This window comes from Lolium rigidum, chromosome 6 (genome assembly GCF_022539505.1).
Source record: "Lolium rigidum isolate FL_2022 chromosome 6, APGP_CSIRO_Lrig_0.1, whole genome shotgun sequence".
Taxonomy (NCBI): domain Eukaryota; kingdom Viridiplantae; phylum Streptophyta; class Magnoliopsida; order Poales; family Poaceae; genus Lolium; species Lolium rigidum.
The window spans coordinates 222,523,893-222,543,146 of NC_061513.1; the positions used below are offsets into that span (position 1 = coordinate 222,523,893).

Sequence of the window (19,254 nt, forward strand, 5' to 3'; positions counted from 1 at the left end):
CTCCCCTATCCATGATAAGGTGGTTATGGTTCTTTTTATAGTTAACTTTGGTTATATGGATGAAGGGTTTCTCTCCATATAAAGTATAGAGTTTAACTCTAAGGTTTTCTTATGTTCTTTAATTGCGAAATAATTGAAATATGGATTGGTAGGATTCTACTTATGATCACCAAGTGATTCACAAGTTAAGGTTGGGATATAAGCCTAGGATTGCTTACTAATGATCTTCCTATAATTTCATGTGGTGAATGATATCTAATTATCGTATAGGGTTTAACTTATGACTTATTCTTCTATTTCTCACAAGCATAATCATGGCATTATCATTAGCATCTTATTCTTAATAGTTCTTTACTTAATGTTCTTAGGGTTTATGATCATTACTAAGTTGTGATGATTAAAGGTTTGGCTTCCTAAAGTATTACTAAAAGTATTTGGATATGTTTATACCAATTACCCTTCTCACTCTACAAGGACTTGGACTATAATCTAGGTTTCTACTTAAGGAATGATGGTATGATTATCTGAGCATGTGGTTTTCCTAAGAATTCTACCTTGCTATCTTCTGTAGCTTGTTCTTTAGGAATTCTGATAAACCTGCCTCTTGTGGCATGCCTCCACCTCCTAGCTGCTTCATCTTGATCCTAACTATTTGATGGAGTGGCTCAATGTGTTGGTCTTCTTGCATCATGGTGCAAGATGATGAGATGAATGAGGTAGAGGGTTCCTTTTATAGGCTTGGGCATGCTCTAATATCATGACACATAGGTGGATGACTCTTGTTTTAATTTGATGAGTAAGGTGCTTGGTTGTCATGCTCTCATCCATAGCAATCCTTTAAGCATGAGGTGACATTGCTTAGGATTCAAGCTATGAAGATATTTTCATCCTATGTGGCATGAGTATTATCCTCTCATGTGATTTATTTTTGGATAGCCAAGTGGCTTTTGTTACTAAATATCTTGTGAATGGTTTTATGCTTGTGGGTGAGTCACTATATCATATGTGATTGTATTTATATTATAATTGGGATCAAAATGTCAAAGACAAGGATTATACTCCAATTTTGAATGGTGATGTTTGATTTCAACAAGGCATGGTCATATGAGTTTCAAAATACTCATACTTTATTTTATTCAAATAGCTTGAACTATAATTCTTAATGTAAATGAATTTAGTTTTGTGATATTCCACATATTTAATAAGTTATGCTTAAAATAAGAATGTGTGGCTTTTATGCACTTAGGTCCTTGTGTTTTACCATATTTAGTAATTAGTTTTAAAGTGAATTTAATTGTACCTCAAGGTAGTTGCTCAATTTTTAAGTGTTGATAATTTAGAGTTTGTTTCTTATCTCTTTGATGGTATAGACCTCTCCCATCTCTAGGGTTTAATAATAAGCTTGTGTTGGTGTTAGTTCCATTTGATCTAACCCCTTAGATCAAATCAATTCTACCCAAGACATGGTTTTAGCAAAGGTCACTTTGAGGTTTATAGCACTTGACTTGATGAGCTACTTCGGTTCCACCAAGGTCAAGTGAGACTTCGCCATTCTGTGGATTGTTTTACTTTAAAGCGCGAAAATTCCCCAGATTTTCTATGCATGAATGCAATGCACACAAGTGTTTCCTCTATTTTTGTAACCACATATCCTGGGATATTACAGAAAACCTAATGTTTTCTTGCTCAGGAAAATCGCCGCTCTCCCCGTCCGTATCATCTCGTGATTGCTATTTTCCCTTTTGTCCTATTTTTCTGCCATCATTTGTAGGTTTTGTTGTTAATCATCTATAAATTTTCATAAAATAGCTATTTTTTTATTGTAACTAAATATGGAGCTACCACTTAACCAATTTTTCATAACCACAAACACATGGTTTTTTGTTGTAAACCAACGTGTAGCAAAATATTTGTTGTTTAATCACTTTTGTATAACATTACTTTTTTTGAATTTTTTTTGGAGATTTTGTTGTAATAGTAAATATTTTTATAAACCAGGTGAGAGATTTTGTTACAATCTTTACTATATAAACGCCAATATGACGCTGTGCAGGATGAATTCGATTGATCGATCGATTTGTTTCCGACTCATGCACGATCGTAGCGGCCTAGATAAAACATAATCCGTCTCTGGCCCATACATGATTAGAACAATTATAGAACAATCGTGGTACATCGCGCTGGTTTGCACTTAGGACCGTCGATTGTTCTGTAATTAACCCACATGCCTAGCAAAATAGAATCCATCGGTTTGCACTCGGTCGCCTGTCATCCGCGGAGCCAAGACGTCGACGGGGAACAGCTAGCCAGGCGAGGGATAGGAGCGACTACCGGCGCGCTGCCGTCGATGGAGAAGGACCGCGAAGGGGAAGGACGAATGTGCTAGATGGGAAGGAGGGGAGAGCGGGTAGGCCTGGTGGCGCCATGGGGATCAAAGTCAGCGACAATGGCCTTGAGGCTTGTGGCGCTGACCACAGCTCAAGAGAGAGGGTTGTATCTCTGCTCAACTGAAAGTCACATAATATTAGTTGGATATTTGTTCCAAACCGGTTATGTATCATATTTGTCCCGCAAGCTAGCTGATGAACTCTACCCTACTCCTGTGAACTGCACCGGTTACCTATCATCGTTTCTATTCTCTCTGATTTTCTGATTTAGCGCTTTGTTATGTGCATGTTGTATGTTCGAAAAAAAATCCTAAGTAATGATGCCGCTACATGCCTCTAATGAAGAAACAATGATACAATGGAGCAACCGAGTTTGGTTAATTACTGGCTATTGCACTGTGAAGAATATGCTAACTTATACTGTATATGCGCTTTACTTGCGTAGCGATTTCATTTTTTATGGAAGCCAGAAATTAAATCCTAAATTTCTAGGACATTAAAAAAAAATCTAGATGCATCATCACTAGCAGATTGGGATTCCTGGGAAGTTCGGGTGGATACTTATGTGAGCTAATAAGCATCGTTGTTGTTTCATGTATTTGCCACAGAAAAACTATACAACAAAAAACAATGTATTGTTCTATTGAGTGTTGGCATGTGCTTCCATAGACCCCAAATGTCAAAACAATGTAAACCACCGAAGAAGTATCTTCGTGAGTGAAACACAAGAACGGTTGAGATTAAACTCGAGATGAGGGGTAGGATGGCTGAGATTAAATGATACCACGATACCTCTTCGGGTGGTTACACTGTTTTAAGATTTGGGGTTCTACGGAAGCACAAGCCATGAGTGTTGAGGGCTTATTCCGATTATCATCATATATTTAAATTGATGTCACAATATTACATTACACAGAAACAAGTAAACAGAGGCCTTTGTGAAATTCGATTCCATGGACACCATATGGATATAAAATATAAAATTTATTTTATTTTATGTGGCAACGTAGCACCGCACGGGCTCTATGCTAGTACTTGGTATAACTTGGATCCAGGTGGCATTTTTGTTGTAAATATGGGGAAGGTCAGCCCTAAAGGGATAAACCTTTCACTTTAACTGGGGAAGAATATAATTACGGGTTAAATTTCAGAAAAACAGGGGGCAAAATGCAAATATTACGATGCGGTTGATTCCAAACGTTGGATAGAACGACCGATTTTTGGGGCGACCGACCCCTGGCGTTCCCCTAAAATTACTGCGTCGCTTCCACCGTAGCCGCGCTTTCAACTAGGCCCACCTGAAAATTAACGCTAGCCATGGCCCATGTCAGCCCAGCTACCCAGCCGGCCACTCGCCTGATACCCGAGCCCGCCCTGGACCTCAAGCCCGCCGACAGCAAAAGTAGGCGTCTCCGAATTTCTAATCTGTGACCAAGTGAGCCCAGCAAGCTCCCCTCAGCCGCCCTCCAAGCTCTCTCCTCCGTTGCCGCCGCCAGCTCCTCTCCCTGCGCCGGAGCTCCTTCGCCGGCGGCAGAGATGGTTAGAAAAGCAACCCGGTACGATCCCTTCACTCACCCCGCTCGATTTATTTCCGGCAGCGTTGGTCTCCTCAAGTCTTCAATGCCAGAAGAACAAAAGAAACAACCCGCTCCCGTCTCACTCCTTTGGGCGTCCAAACCCTAGCACCGCCGGGGGACCCTCTCTCCACCGGTGCCACAGGCTCTGTGCACGGTCCTGGCAGGCCTCGCCAACGAAGAGAAGGCAGTTTGTGGTCCCGTGGCGTTCTTGGTCTCTGCACGCCAGTAGATAGACTTGAAACATTATCAATAAACAGGATATTGCAGTTCAGAAATTAGACGTCCTTCGTGGAATCCGTCTAGTATCGGCTAGGCCTCGCTTGCGTCGCTTCTTATATTTGTAACTTGTAAGTGTCTGTTCTCCTGCATCTGAACCTTGCTGCAACCTTGTAGCTATGAGCCTGGACCGGCATTTCAGGAGAGCGGAGAGGAGGATATGCTCGAAATCTCGCCGTCAGACTCCACCGAACTTTGGCTAATCCAGTGGCCTATAAACCATGTAAAACTTGGAAGCTGACTTTTTCCACCTATGTGTCATGTTACTGGTACGCTTCATTTGGGCTCCTTGGTAACATGTTTCTCTGTTATCACACAGGTGGATGCTTCAGATTTTCACGGAAAAGAAGTTTCACTTAAGCTTCACAAAGACGGAAACTTGGGAAACCTGGAGTCTTTCTCGGGTAAGATAAATGACATGTATTATGTTGAAATTGTTTTCACTTGATGGATTACATGTTTCGGTGATCTTAAAATTTCTCAACATTCAGCAACACCTGAGTTTGCTTTTGGTAAATTCTGTCACGCTTCAGCGATGATCGACCCTATTTTTTCTGAAGTGTGTTTTTATTTCTAAAGCTAGTGTTCCTCATATAAATGGAAGTATTTTCTTATCAATGGTGAAACTGGTCTCTCATACTGTTAATATGATTCGGCAATGCTGCTTCTTTGATGGTTACTAATGTAATGCCAGGACAAAGAATTATTGGCTTCAGTTCTTAGTTTAGAGTGAACTTGCTCTTATTCAAATTTGCTTGTTTACCTTTACACAACAAAATATTAGTCTGTATTCACTCCTTGAAATAGAAATATGAATTAGCATGATGTTACACTTAAGTTTGCATTAAGAAGATGTTACTCTTTTCGGCCTCTGAATCTACAAGTTTCGTGTTTAAACTGAAATTTACTTGCCAACTTCCTCATGTATTGGCCCTTACATCCTCCTTAACTAGAAGCTAGCTTGACGACATGCCATCCATCACTCCGTCAGCAACAAGTTTTTGTACTAACTGACATGTCTAGTCCCTTCTCCATTTTCATAGAGTTGAATTAGCTTTATTTTTTAAAATAAGTATTAATACTTCCCAACAAACTTTCATTGATATCTCTAATGCAACATTATTTTTCAGGGAAATCATATGAACTCGTCAGCTTCGCTGCTCAGCAGCCAGATGCAACCGTATTTCTTCCATCAGGATCTGAAATGAAAGCTGGTACTTGGAACGTCAAATTAGTACCTTTTTTGTACAGTATTTTGCCCTTCTTAAAGAAATGTGAAATTGCTTGGAATATATTCTTTTGGTCTTAGTTTAATATTTTCAAGCAATATTGATGACATAGTTGAGAGATTTGTACACCCATGTACTTTGCATTACGTAGGAACACATACTAATATTCTGCTTGTCTGCCAGAACATGAATTCACTGGATACAAGTCAATGATTGTTTGTAGCACCACATTTTATTGCTTAAAATGTGCATCTTAATTTGTTATGGCACCATGCGGTATTACTTGTCAACTTGAGCTGTTGTGATCTTCTAGGAAATGACAAATACGAGAAGTAGAAGCAGTATATGACACTTCATCATTGAAAGTTTTCCTCGTAATTTCTACCAATTACGAGTTGCAGCACAGGCTTATTGCTCTGTGTTAAAGCAACTAAGGAAATAAATATCAACACAATAAAGAGGAGACAGAGTGAACCTTAGAGGTTGACTGACATACTAGGAGTTGGAAATGTGCCAACTAATAAAAAGTACCTTTTTAAAATAATGCTTCCGTTGTTGTGTGTTTCGGGAGAATCGTTGATTCTCTTTTATATGTATGTATTTTAAAAACAAGCTGGTGTAATAGCTATCCTCCAACTAGGTAATAGAAGTATATCCTGTCTTTAACTACGTATATAAACTAGAGTAGTTCTGTTCTGTTCTTGTTTTTGACACAAGCACACAAACAATTTGGGAAAGAAATGTCGTGCTTTTTGCTTCACTCTGGTTTAACAAAAACTGGGGTAATATATCAGTTCTTGGTGGTGGTGTTCTTTCCAAATAGTTATGAGCACTCTATTTCCCCTTATATTTATTTCTGTGTTATGCTCTCTGTATGCAAACTGACCTTTTCACTAACAAATATATGAACGAATTCCAGTGGGCAAGATTTCACGCAGAGTTAGCTTGGTCCGTTACCCTGAACCTCAAGAATTGGAGAAAGAGAAACCTGGTTTTGGGAGTCTTATGACTCCTGGCAGTAAGAAATCTGCAGGTATTTCTTTTTAAAGACTTATTTCTTCACTACTGCCATCTTTATGCTCTCAGTGCCACAGACAAGTTAGGCAGGACAACACTCCAATCGGCTGCTCATCGGCCGGTCGAAATCACTAGATTACAATGGGTTAAACCTGGAAGATTTAGCTGGATTTGCCAAAATATTCTGAATCAAATACATTAAGAAATCTTCATCCATGGTATTTGAAGAGAAAGAATAAGAATGCAGTGTCATTTACCTCTGCTAAACTAAGCATAGCTGCATATACAAAAACATCAGCACAGTAGCCTCATAGGATGTACTGATTGTGTTAATGTTGATGTGCAAGATGTCGAATTCATTGGTACTTTCATCTCTGATGAAGTGTTGCCTGCTAGTTTTCAAAATGTCGTTTTGTCACATAGGAATAGAAGCAACTGCTAGTTTTCATGATAACCATGGCAGTCACTTACCGATGCGTATGACCTTCCAGGTTCTTCCAGGAAGACTATGTCTCGGTTCACTAGTGCATCGAAGAACCGCAGCAGCCAAGGATCAGCATTCTCTCTGGGTCAACATAGTGCGGAGCCAGTGTCTAAACACAAGCAAAAGAAGAGAAGGGACGAAAGCAGCTTGGGCCACTCAAACATGTCTGGGAAGTCCTCCCAAGGGTCCCAAGCTCGTGGAACAGAAAGCAACACAACCTCCAAGATACCGCAACCGTCAGTAGAGAAATCCAAGAAGAAGAAGAAGGTTAGAATTGCAGAGTAGCAGAAGCAGCGGCAGCGGCAGCAGTGCCATCAGTCAGCCACACACCCTGGAGAAGAGATATGCTAATTTACCCTGAACCGTCAGTAGTGGCTCCTCTTTGTTGTCACTGCTCGATTAGACGATATGATATTTCTTCCCCTGTTGTCTTGTTCTTCCTGTAATTTTCGCCAGCTTTTATAGCGTTCTGAATGCATCCAAGCTGGTCTTATATGATTCAAAACCAAGCAGGGATTTCTTCTTCCCTTTGAAGTTGGTCTTGAGCTTTGGCATTCGCGGAGGAAGGAGGCTGGTTGTAGGACGCACAATTGGGTTTACTCTATGGTTAAATGTGCTTGAGTGTTCTCAGGAAAAAAATACTCCAGTATTGGTTTACAATTCAAAGCATCCAACTTGATGGTAGTTCCTACTTCTTGGGCATTGTTACATTCGGAGCAATCCGAGGGTGGTCAGACCATAGGAAGTCCGCGACGGAGATGTAATAACCTTCGGCTGGACCTTGTTCCTGCATCATTCTTTGTTGTGTGTTCCTTGGCCTTTGTAGTCTTGTTTGTGCAGCAAAATTTGCGTCAACATGAATCGTCAGCCCGGCAAGAACTGGAATTTGCCATTTTCATGTACTTTTACTGTGATGCTGATCTGCGCGTAGAGTTATAATCGAACTGTTTGGATGGCGCCCACACGATTTTGCTGCTCTGGGTTAGCCCAGTCGTTTTGGCGCAAAGGGTGTGTTTGGTTGATGCCCACGCCAACCCTACCGGATATTTGATAAGAGTTGGCTGCAAATGTTTTGGTCAAAAAATTATTTGCCCTTGTTTAGCCAACTATTTGGTAAGAATAAGTAAAAGGGGTAGATGTGCATTCGCAACCAAAATTTTAGCTACAAACCAAACAATGACCAAAACTGGGTGGGCATTTTTGGCAAGGCTACATGGGATCTAAACCAAACACACCCCAAAACTGAACGGTTAGCCAAAAAATGGTGTGGATCTGATATTTTGGCCTCAATCCAAACCGACGCCCTCACCCAAGTCAACGCTAAAAAATTGGTCGGGCGATACCTGCCTACAATCCATACATCCCTTTATTCACTGATTCAGTTTCCTTTTTGGTTGCCTGAAGAACTAGCAGGGAGAATTCAGGTGAAGAAGTGAGTAAAGCATACACGCACAATACCCTGAAACATGCCATAGATATTGTCTTCATCAGGTCTGAACATCCTCAAGGAATCGTGGGCGATCTGCCACATGATCTTTGTTGTGCGTGCCATACTGCCATTATCATCTAGTAGCACCTGCATCACGTCACCGAAACAACTCTTGCAATCATACGGCGAGAAGAAGCACAGACTTTCTAAAAGAATATTATATAGTCCGATGAAATATGCATCAATATGTGCAGTTTTTTTTGTTGCCTCGTCATCCCCTAAAAGGATTATTTCATTACAAGCGTTTCATTCTAACTATCACTTAACTACTCTCAAACTAACAGGATGAACTTAGATGCTGCAACAGACTTATTTAAGGGAGTTAGGGAGATACACTGAACATCTGAACATGGCTATAGAATTCAGACAGCGGCACAGCGCCGTACGTACTTACCGTCCGGCGGCCGGCCGGATTCATCATGAATTCTGGTTCATGATTGATTCATTGCAGTCAGTCACGTCACACGCACCCACGCACGCATGTCTCGCGCGCTAGCTTTCTCGGTTCTTAGACAGATTTTCTTAACAAGGAGGTAGCTAATCAATCCGTCAGTCAGAGAGCGGGAGGAATCTAGTTATGATGTCGTAAAACAGCAAGGCTGAGCGTCAGGGAATTCAAAATCACAGCAGGATTTGTTGATAACACCTCTTCCTCTTCTTTTTTTGCAGATTATCGTCGTAGAAAATTGTCGCACGGGGACGCCTATATACATAGAGTACAAGGTCCCTTTGGAGATCAAGCCGTTTCTTCAGAGTTCAGACTTGTCAGTATTGCATGAATTAGCTAGCTAGAAAGCGGAGATTTTCATTTGTATATATGCGTTTCTATGCGAACTCATGATGTATTTTTCACGGGACCAGGTTCATGTACTGAATGTGCTACTGATGCAAATGTGCAATGCAATGTAATGGTGACTGGATTTGGCACTGAATACTGATGCAAAAATGTAACGATGAACCCCACGACAGTACTGCATGGGCTGCACACATCGCCATCGCCTTATTAGCTCGCTTGGACCATACCTGCTGCATGTGCTGCATCCATCGGCATCGGCTACGCAAGGTCCTTTCCAGGACCTGTCGTCTTCAAATCTTCACATGATATTGCATTCAACGTTTTCCATATATATACATACACTTTTCAGTGTTATTTAAAGCTTATCTATATTTCTCACCAGCCCCCTGCTGCATCTATAAAAGGCCCGGCAAACCCATCAATCAAAGTGTCCTCCAGCTCATGCCCCTCTCCCCATCTCGTCCTTCTTCTCTTCTTCCTAGCATGGCTGCCGAAAGATCAGGCTAAGCTCTTCAGCCATGGATCGGTTGGTCGAGCAGATTCGCTTGCCCGTCGCCTAACATTAGGCTTGGGGACTATGATGCAGCCAAGGATGACTTGCCGATCGATCCATCCACGCTGATTAGATTTCATGACACATGACATGCATCGATCGATCGGCGAGTTGTTCTTGGCTACACCTTAGCTCCTGATCCTCATGTTAGGCCGGCTTGCGGTGACATTACCCAATACCCAGCTACTACTTCCCGTTAAAAACAAGGTGAGGATATAAGATGCTCAGCTCATTTCTCTAAGCCGGTCTTTGACTTCAATTTCTTGCATATCTTCAGTTAGGGTGTCATGCTATGCTGCTATCTTTAGTCGCCATGCATCTCTCTCTGATTGGGCTAGCTAATTTAATAAATCGACAGATTGATCTTATCTGTGCACGGACCAGATGCCCACTTGCGGGGTGTGCAGAAACTGCCAATTGTATAAATATACTGTGATAGCTCCTGCAGATTGCATGGGCACCGCGCCTGGACCAATCGTACAAATGGTACTATTAAGCAAAAAATCAACCTTTCAGAGCGGCGAGACACCATACTGCTACGGTTTGTTGCGTCTCAAGTTTAGCAAGTTATTAGTGACAGAATTTTTCCTAGCATAGAAAAACACTGAACACACCATAACAAGCGATCATAGCAGTTATGTTAATTTGGGTCTAGCCATTTTTAGATACTTGGTGTTTGATCATGTCATTTTTTTCCTCAATAAGTTGCGTAGCGATACATTTACGGACACAGCTCTTTAGCTCCTGGGCACCCATGCTCCCAGTGCGAAAAAATATTAAAACTCATAGTAACATGAAAAATGTTCTCAAAATAGCCATGCGTGCATATTTGAATGTTCATTATAGACGGAAAAAAGCTCAAAAAATATATCGATGTTTGCATTCTGTACAAGAATAGCAAGCAGCATGGGTCAAAAGCGCAAATTCAAAATTGTAGAAACATGACAAAACTTTGTATTTTTACACATGTTGAATTATCTTGAATTGTTTTATGCAAATTTATCAGTTCAACAAACATATACTCCCTTTGTTCTAAATTAAATGTCACAGCGTATCTGGACAAAACTGACAAACTTATTTAGGACAGATGTAGTAGATTACTACGGCTGCGGATCTTCTAGTGATTTCTGACAATCATCTTGTTCGTGTAAACATTTGAAAAGTTAATTCTGTACCAGGAGCACGGGTACCCGGGAGCCAAAGTAAATCATCGTGCATTTACCTATTTTATTTGGATGACTGGTGCATTTATTATTGCGCTCGAGAATATGTGCATGCGATGAATACTTGCATGATACGAGATACAAGATATGGGAAGTACTTGCTCTAAGTTGTCCTAGCTAGAGTCTGTACTAGTAAAAAAGCCAATTTAGTCACTCTATATAAATAAGATAGAAAAGGGACTCAACGAAAGAAGAGAAACGCTTCGGCCCGTCCTGTCGCTCCCCGCGGGCGACGGGCGGGCGATTCCCCCAAACCCTAGCCCCAGCCCCCTCCTCCCCGCTCCCCACGCCGCCGCCGCCGGCGTCAACCGCCGGGCAAAGCCCAAGCGGTGCCGACGGCGGTGGGCCCTTGGATCTTGCTCGTGTGGAGGTGGCACGGGGCCTCTCCCTTGGGCGGTGGAGATCCTCTACGAGGAAGCGACGACACCTTGCGCGGCGGGCCGGCGCGCCGCGGCGAGGCGTTTCCTCGAGGTCGAGGCGGCGGAGCTCGGCGGCGCGGTCGCCTCCTCGCCGGCGACGGCTGCTTCAGGTCGACTTCTTCGGGTTGCTCCGGCGGTCAAGGGCAGGGGCCCTTTGATTCGCGTGCGCGCCTCGGGGTGGCAGAAGGCACCCTACGCGTCCGCTGATGGCTTGGTAGGGCGGTCTTCTTCGTCTTCGGCAGGTGGCCAAGCTCCTCGTCGGCGCTCTGCTCTACGACAAGCTCGGCCCTGGCCATGGGATGGCGGCGGCGGGCCTAGATCTGGGTAGGTGGGCCTAGGTTTGGGCCGCTTCTGGATGTTCGTGGTAGGGGCCAGGACATCCAGTTTCTCTCGCGGGTTTGCTCCGGCTCGGGAGATATTGGGACCCGTGGCCGGTAGGATGGTGCGGCTATGGCATGGTGACGGCTCACCGCCGCCATTGATGTTTTGATCCCCTCCAGCCACTGTGACAACCGTGGGGGCGGTTCGTCTCGGTTCTGCCCATCTGGGTTGGTGTTGCGGGGTGTGGCCTGCAGAGACGCCAGCGGTTTCGAGTGTGTCCGCGAAAGCACCGCCAGGCTTAGGCCACTGCTGGCGACGACGACGTGTACGGATGTCGTTTACCTCCTTGGAGACGTGGCCACGACACACTTCCTGCTGCTGGTTGCCTCCCTTGGGCACTGTCTGCTGCCCTGTTGACTCGCGAGCTCTCCGAGATCCTCCTCGGATCCCCTTCTCGTCGATGCACTGCATCTTGATGCGACCGGCTTCACATAGACGGTGTTCTCCAGGTTTGCGCGCCCACTCTCGGGCCTAGGGTGGCTGTAGGAGTTGAGGTCGATGCAGGGGGGCACTGGTGGTTTTCAATAGCTAGGTGATGGGGTGGGTGTTGAAGCCCATGCGAAAGCATTGCACGGCCCCTCTGTGCCGACAGCGTCGACGCTTGTGAGCGCCGTGTCCCTTCCTGGAGGCGCTGTCGTGAAGGTTTCCCCCTTCGATCTCTGGAGTCTCACCTGCTCTCTTGCGCAGTTAGCTAGCTCCCTTGGCGTCGGTGGTCTTCTGCTTGGCGGCCCAATGTACTTCTTCAGTTTAGTGCAGTTCCTCGGAGCGGCGGCTCGGTGCGTGAAGTCTCCGGCCGAGCTGCCAGTGTTTAGCTAGGCCTTCGGCTCCTCTGTTTTTATCTTTGTTTAGGCTTTAGCTTAGCACTTGTGCTTGTACGGTTGTACCGCTAGCTGGCAACCCCAGTTTTTTCGCTTTCTTTTTCTTTTTTCTGTTGTGGGTGTTCTTGTTGTACTCCTGGCCGTGTTGGCTTTGTTAATTTAAAGTCGGGCTCGTCGAGCCTTCAGTTTAAACAAAAAATAAGATTACAAACATTTTGTAACACTTATTTGGTATGATTAAATCCATCATGCATGAAATAAGTTTCATGCCATACACCAAAACCAGGGTTTCAACCTCTTTTGCAAAAAAGAAAATTTCGATCAATACTGATGGTGACAATGAAAGCGTGACATTGAAAACCATGTGAATGCATAAATTTAGAGAAAATTCCTAATATATAGACTGCCGCTTTCTGAGAATGTCATCAAAATAGCGCCGTTCCGAGAATGCCTCAAACGAGGGCCATCCTCCCAAGAATGTGACTTTTATCAGTTGACCGTTTTCGTAGAGGAAACACCATCAGCTACCAAGAGAAAAAGCTCAACCGTAGCTCCTGCAAGTCCATCCATGAGCACAAGGAGCAATGCAGCAACCAACCCTAGCATGGAAACAAGAAGCTAAGTAGCTGCAGCATAACAACCCAGCCGTGGGGAGCAAAAGGAAACTTTACTGCTGAAATGTGGTGTGATGAAACATGTATGTAGGCTGATTAAGTAAAATGGGAAAATATCACGCGATACCACACTTCACACAATACTATGATATCACCTTCTCAAAATGTAAATTTAAATGTTGCTGGAAATTTCAAAAAGAATGTGAGCGTCCACCAAGATGTGTGTGTGTAGTCCCTGTAATTTTCAGGACTAAATTAGACAGAAAGAAAGACGAATCCAACATGAATAGTTTCACAGAAAGAAGAAAAAAATGCACAAATTATACTATTCACATTTTTTTTTATTTCTCTGTATGTTTTCTCGAATTTGGTTATAAAAATTATAGGTCTGGTGAATACATCTTGTGAACACTCACTTTTTTCAAATTTTAATAAACTTGTAAATTTGAATGTTGAGGAGTGGTATCATGGTACCATGTGAGGTGTGGTATCCGCTGATATCCACCTAAGTAAAATTATGTGAAACATGTATGTAGGCTGATTAAGTAAAATGGGAAAATATCACGCGATACCACACTTCACATGATACTATGATATCACCTTTTCAAAAATCCAAATTTAAATGTTGCTGGAAATTTCAAAAATAATGTGAGTCCCTATAATTTTCAGAAGCAAATTCTGCACAAAGAAACGTAATAGACAAATCCAACATTAATAGTGTCAAAGAAAAGAAGAAAAGCGCAAATAATAGGATTCACATATATATTTGTCCTTTTATTTCTCTATATGTTTTCTCAAATTTGGTTATGAAAATTACAGGGACTCTGAACAAACATCTTGTGAACACTCACTTTTTTTTTGAATTTTTTAGAAACTTGTAGATTTTAATTTTAAGGAGTGGAAACATGGTACCATGTGAAGTGTGGCGTCACCTGACATCCACTGATCCACCTAAGTAAAATGACGTGAACTTTGGTAGTTGGGCATGATGTAATAAACGTGTTCATAATATGTTGCAGAATCTCAAAAAACTCAAGGCAAAACTCTCTCTAAATTAAATTGAACATGAATGTGCTGTTATTTAGTCAAAATCTTCAAAAATTGCAACAACGGCATGATAGTCTTTTCTAATGAGACATAACGGTCAACCAATATTTTTTTTCTCTCATTTGATTGTCATTCTCATAACCACAACTACTTTGATGGAGCGACGACGTTTTGATGTTCTTTATGCATTTCGTCCTAAACTTATATACCTGCGACTTAGACTCAACATCCTACCTACCTTCCATTCCAAAGTACTATAGTATTTTGAATATACCCGGATTATATAAGAACTGAAATGAGTGACCGATACGCTGAAATGGGTGGAACTATATATATGCTTCGAATATTGGTTCCAACAAGGAGGCGGCGACACGCGGCCGTTAACATGTGTGCCGACATCTCTGGGAATCTCCTCGCCTGCGTGGCCATTTGTTAATCGTAATTTAGGGCACTTGTAATTATTCGTGCAACTTGCGACGAGAGGTGAGGTACTGTACGTGCTGGCCCTGCCAGTGTACACATCATCGACCGAGCAACTGACGTGACGACTGACGAGGAGTTAGTTTGTGAGTCTGTCATGCTGCGGTCTGGGGCTGCGCCCACCTCTGTGTACGGGATGGATCGGCATCAGCTCTCGCCGTCGCTGCGCTTTCGAGGTACCGCGCGCGGTGGGACGCCAAGGTCACGTGTGGCTATTAGGTGTCGGCATCCATCATCTGTACTTCCGGGCGGCGCGGCCGGCTCTTGGGCATCTTCATGGATCGTCTACCGCGCCGCTTTCAGCACTCTTCAAGTCCTGACTCAGGTCCCTAGCTAGTGATCTGTTGATGACAGTATCAAACGTACGTATGCCCACTCAACTCGTTGATCAATCTCTATGGCTTCAATATATTCAGAAAAAGAACCCCGTGAGTGTTTTGTAGCCCTAGTAAATGACCATCTTAAACAATCAATTTTAATTAAGAGGGAGGTGTGCTCCGGTGTTTCTCACACCCCATTCACCATCAAGGTTGAAAGGATAAGTTATACTGCGAAAATGTATCGAAAAATCCCTATTATGGGGCCAGAGTTTAAAAAAGGGGCACTGAAGCAAAACCCCTAATCCAAACAACCCCCGACAATTTAAGGAGCTGCCAAACATCGGCCCAGAACAAGGCCAAGGAATGCCAAGCAAGACGATCCCAAAAGCGATATTATTGTGGATATGCTAACTAGGTATACAACGACAAAGTCCTAATTCCGGTGTGCCCCGGTGACCCAAAGATGGTAGTGAGACATATAGCCCATCGGGTGGCCCAGTTCTGCGGAGATTCCAAAGGTATGATCTGGCATGGAGACAAAGCCGTCGGATCTATCCCATACTTAAAGGTGGTCGGATCCGTGATGCGCAGGACAAGGAATCATGTACACAGTCTAGGCTTAGTCCTATCCGGCTAGATCTCTACCCTTGTAACTTTAGATCCGGAGCCTTTATCGGCTGGATCCTGAGAGCCCTTAGGGCAAGACACAAGTCATTGTAATCGCGCACTTGTTGCCTTATAGTGAATTATAACAGCACGTAGGATCTCGCCGTCATTGCGAGGTCTGAAGCTGGTCAACTCGTGTGACCCCATCCCGGTGACTCCTCGCCCAACGACCCCTCCTCTCTCTACCCTCCGTGAGGCTCCCCTCACCAGAGAATCAAATACGCAACAACGGATATCCTACCACAACCTGAAACGAAGACCTAGGACTACCGCTTCTCTTTTTTGCCCTTCCATTTTCCTCCCCAAAACACAACGATGAGCGGTTTTTAGAGCAACATGGATCATCCATCCCCGGTTCCATTGATAACAACGAAACCTGGCAAGTTAGATCTTTACAGATTACATCACGCTTTTTTCACAGCATGTTACATGAACACGCAAAAGCAAAGACTACAAGGAACATGCCAAAACAACACAGGAAGAACAGGTGATCACACCCAGACTAGTGATCAAGATGCCGAGGGCGAGTTGAGCACATCAGACTCGAGCATGCAGGTAGAAGTGCTCAAGCTTCCTTGGATCCCGCCAAGCCTCCAGAGCTGGGAGTGATGTCAGGATTTGAGACACCCTTGAGCAGAAGATTTCCACACCCGCTTCCATGTCTCCTTGAAAATGAGCTTCCACCGTTTTACTGAGTGTAAGATCATCCTCGACGCATGCCGAATATCCAACCGAAGTTGACCATTAAAGATCATATCGTTCCTTATTTTCCAGAGGAATCAAAGAGTGGCAGCATGTACAAACATAATTTAACGTTGCATGCTTTTCGTTAGCTATCCAGAATTTAGCAACATAAATATAATCATCTCCAATTTTAATATTAAAGATTTGTGCAATGATTTGCCAAATCTATCTAGCTACTACCTACTATGCACTGAAGGAAAGAGGTGATTAATAGACTCCTCATCACCACAACGATGAGGGTCATAAGTCACAACACAACAACACCGTGTGGACGGAGTGATCCTCATCTAGATGTGCCTTAAGGTACTCCTGCGACGCACACCCACCATGTCTCGTAGCTTCAGCAGAAGAATACCAGATGGTGAGCTCACTAGGGCACATCCATGTGAGATTGAGCTTGACACTTGGTTGCATGTATTTACGTCTGGATCAATGTAAGGTCATAGTGTTTGGTTGTGTCTGCATTAGCACATGTGTTATGTTTGGTTGCCTGCATGATGTTATTGTCACTTCTTCTCGTCTATGGTGACCTTATCACTTTAAAAGAGACATCATAATAGAAGTATACAGACAAACAACCTTAACTAGCATCATTACATACTTACATCAACGTCATGTTCACCCTTATACAAAAGACACATACTAGCAGTTCAACACTTAACCACATCATTTCACGACATCTAAGACTAAGATCGTGCCTACCGTAACTCATTATCGTCAACAAGCATAGTAAGATCTGGGGCTACTACACCCCCTTTGACCAGCATCATTAGTTTAACAACATCCTCTAAGAGAAGCTGTCGCGGTTATAGCTTGCCAACTTATACCCTTCGTTCTTAGCATTCAACATTAGGGAGCCGTTCACCGTTCCACGATGGGCATTTGCAAACTCAGGCCACCCTTGCTTAAGGTCAACTCATCAAATAATAATCAGAAAAAACTCATCAACTCCTCCTTCTTTCTCCTTCAACCGCGCTGCTGCCCTCTCTCAATTGCGCCGCCAGCTGCCGAGGTTGCCCCCTCCCTCTGTCGCAGCCGCCAGCCGCCGTGGCCACCCCTCCCTCTGTCTCAGCCACCAGCCGCCACAGCCGCCCCTCCCTCTGTCGCAGCCACCAGCCGCCGCAGCCGCCCCCTCTCCTCCATCGCAGCCAGCAGCCGCCATGGCCGGCCCCTCTCCACCATCGCAGACGCGAGCCGCCGTCTCCGCCATCTCCCTCCGTCGCAGCCGCCTGCCACCGCGGCCGCCCCCACACTCCGTTTCAGCCGCCAGACGCTGATGCGTGTAGTTGACACGTCCGTTGGGAACCCCAAGAGGAAGGTGTGATGCGCACAGCGGCAAGTTTCCCTCAGTTAGAAACCAAGGTTTAATCGAACCGAGTAGGAGTCAAGAAGCACGTTGAAGGTTGATGGCGGCGGGGTGTAGTGCGGCGCAACACCGGAGATTCCGGCGCCAACGTGGAACCCGCACAACACAACCAAAGTACTTTGCCCCAACGAAACGAGTGAGGTTGTCAATCTCACCGAGCTTGCTGTAACAAAGGATTAACCGTATTGTGTGGAAGATGATTGTTTGCGAGAGAAAATAGTAAAACAAGTATTGCAGCAGATTTGTATTTCAGTATTAAAGAATGGACCGGGGTCCACAGTTCACTAGAGGTGTCTCTCCCATAAGATAAAAGCATGTTGGGTGAACAAATTACAGTCGGGCAATTGACAAATAGAGAGGGCATAACAATGCACATACATGACATGATAAGTATAGTGAGATTTAATTGGGCATTACGACAAAGTACATAGACCGCCATCCAATCGCATCTATGCCTAAAAGTCCACCTTCAGAGTTATCATCCGAACCCCTTCCAGGTATTAAGTTGCAAAGCAACAGACAATTGCATTAAGTATGGTGCGTAATGTAATCAACAACTACATCCTCGGACATAGCGCCAATGTTTTATCCCTAGTGGCAACGAGCACAACACAACCTTAGAACTTTACGTCCATTGTCCCAGTGCCAATGCGGGCATGAACCCACTATCGAGCATAAATACTCCCTCTTGGAGTTAAAAGTAAAAACTTGGCCAGAGCCTCTACTAGAAACGGAGAGCATGCAAGATCATAAACAACACATATGTAATAACTTGATAATTAACATGACATGGTATTCTCTATCCATCGGATCCCGACAAACACAACATATAGAATTACGAGATAGATGATCTTGATCATGTTAGGCAGCTCACAAGATCCAACAATGAAGCACAATGAGGAGAAGACAACCATCTAGCTACTCGCTATGGACCCATAGTCCAGGGGTGAACTACTCACTCATCACTTCGGAGGCGACCATGGCGGTGTAGAGTCCTCCGGGAGATGAATCCCCTCTCCGGCGAGGTGCCGGAGGAGATCTCCAGAATCCCCGAGATGGGATCGGCGGCGGCGGCGTCTCGGTAAGGTTTTCCGTATCGTGGTTTTTCGCCTCGGGGGTTTCGCGACGGAGGCTTTAAGTAGGCGGAAGGGCGAGTCGGGGGCCGGACGAGGGGGCCACACCATAGGGTGGCGCGGGCCCCCCTGGGCCGCGCCGCCTTGTGGTGTCGCCACCTCGTGGCCCCACTTCGTATGTTCTTCGGTCTTCTGGAAGCTCCGTGGAAAAATAGGCCCCTGGATCTTCGTTTCGTCCAATTCCGAGAATATTTCGTTACTAGGATTTCGAAACCAAAAACAGCGAGAAAACGAG

At 44.1% G+C, this 19,254-nt stretch overlaps 1 protein-coding gene across 1 annotated transcript; it reads left to right on the forward strand.

Annotated features, from left to right (window-relative positions):
- The first annotated feature begins 3,833 nt into the window (after positions 1–3,833).
- On the forward strand, positions 3,834–7,506 carry LOC124661538 (mediator-associated protein 2). Its single transcript, XM_047199400.1, has 6 exons — positions 3,834–3,943; positions 4,358–4,463; positions 4,560–4,644; positions 5,371–5,454; positions 6,389–6,502; positions 6,978–7,506. Exons 1-6 carry the CDS (start codon positions 3,924–3,926, stop codon positions 7,253–7,255), a joined length of 687 nt encoding a protein of 228 aa, XP_047055356.1. The 5' UTR covers positions 3,834–3,923; the 3' UTR covers positions 7,256–7,506.
- The last annotated feature ends 11,748 nt before the right edge of the window (positions 7,507–19,254 follow it).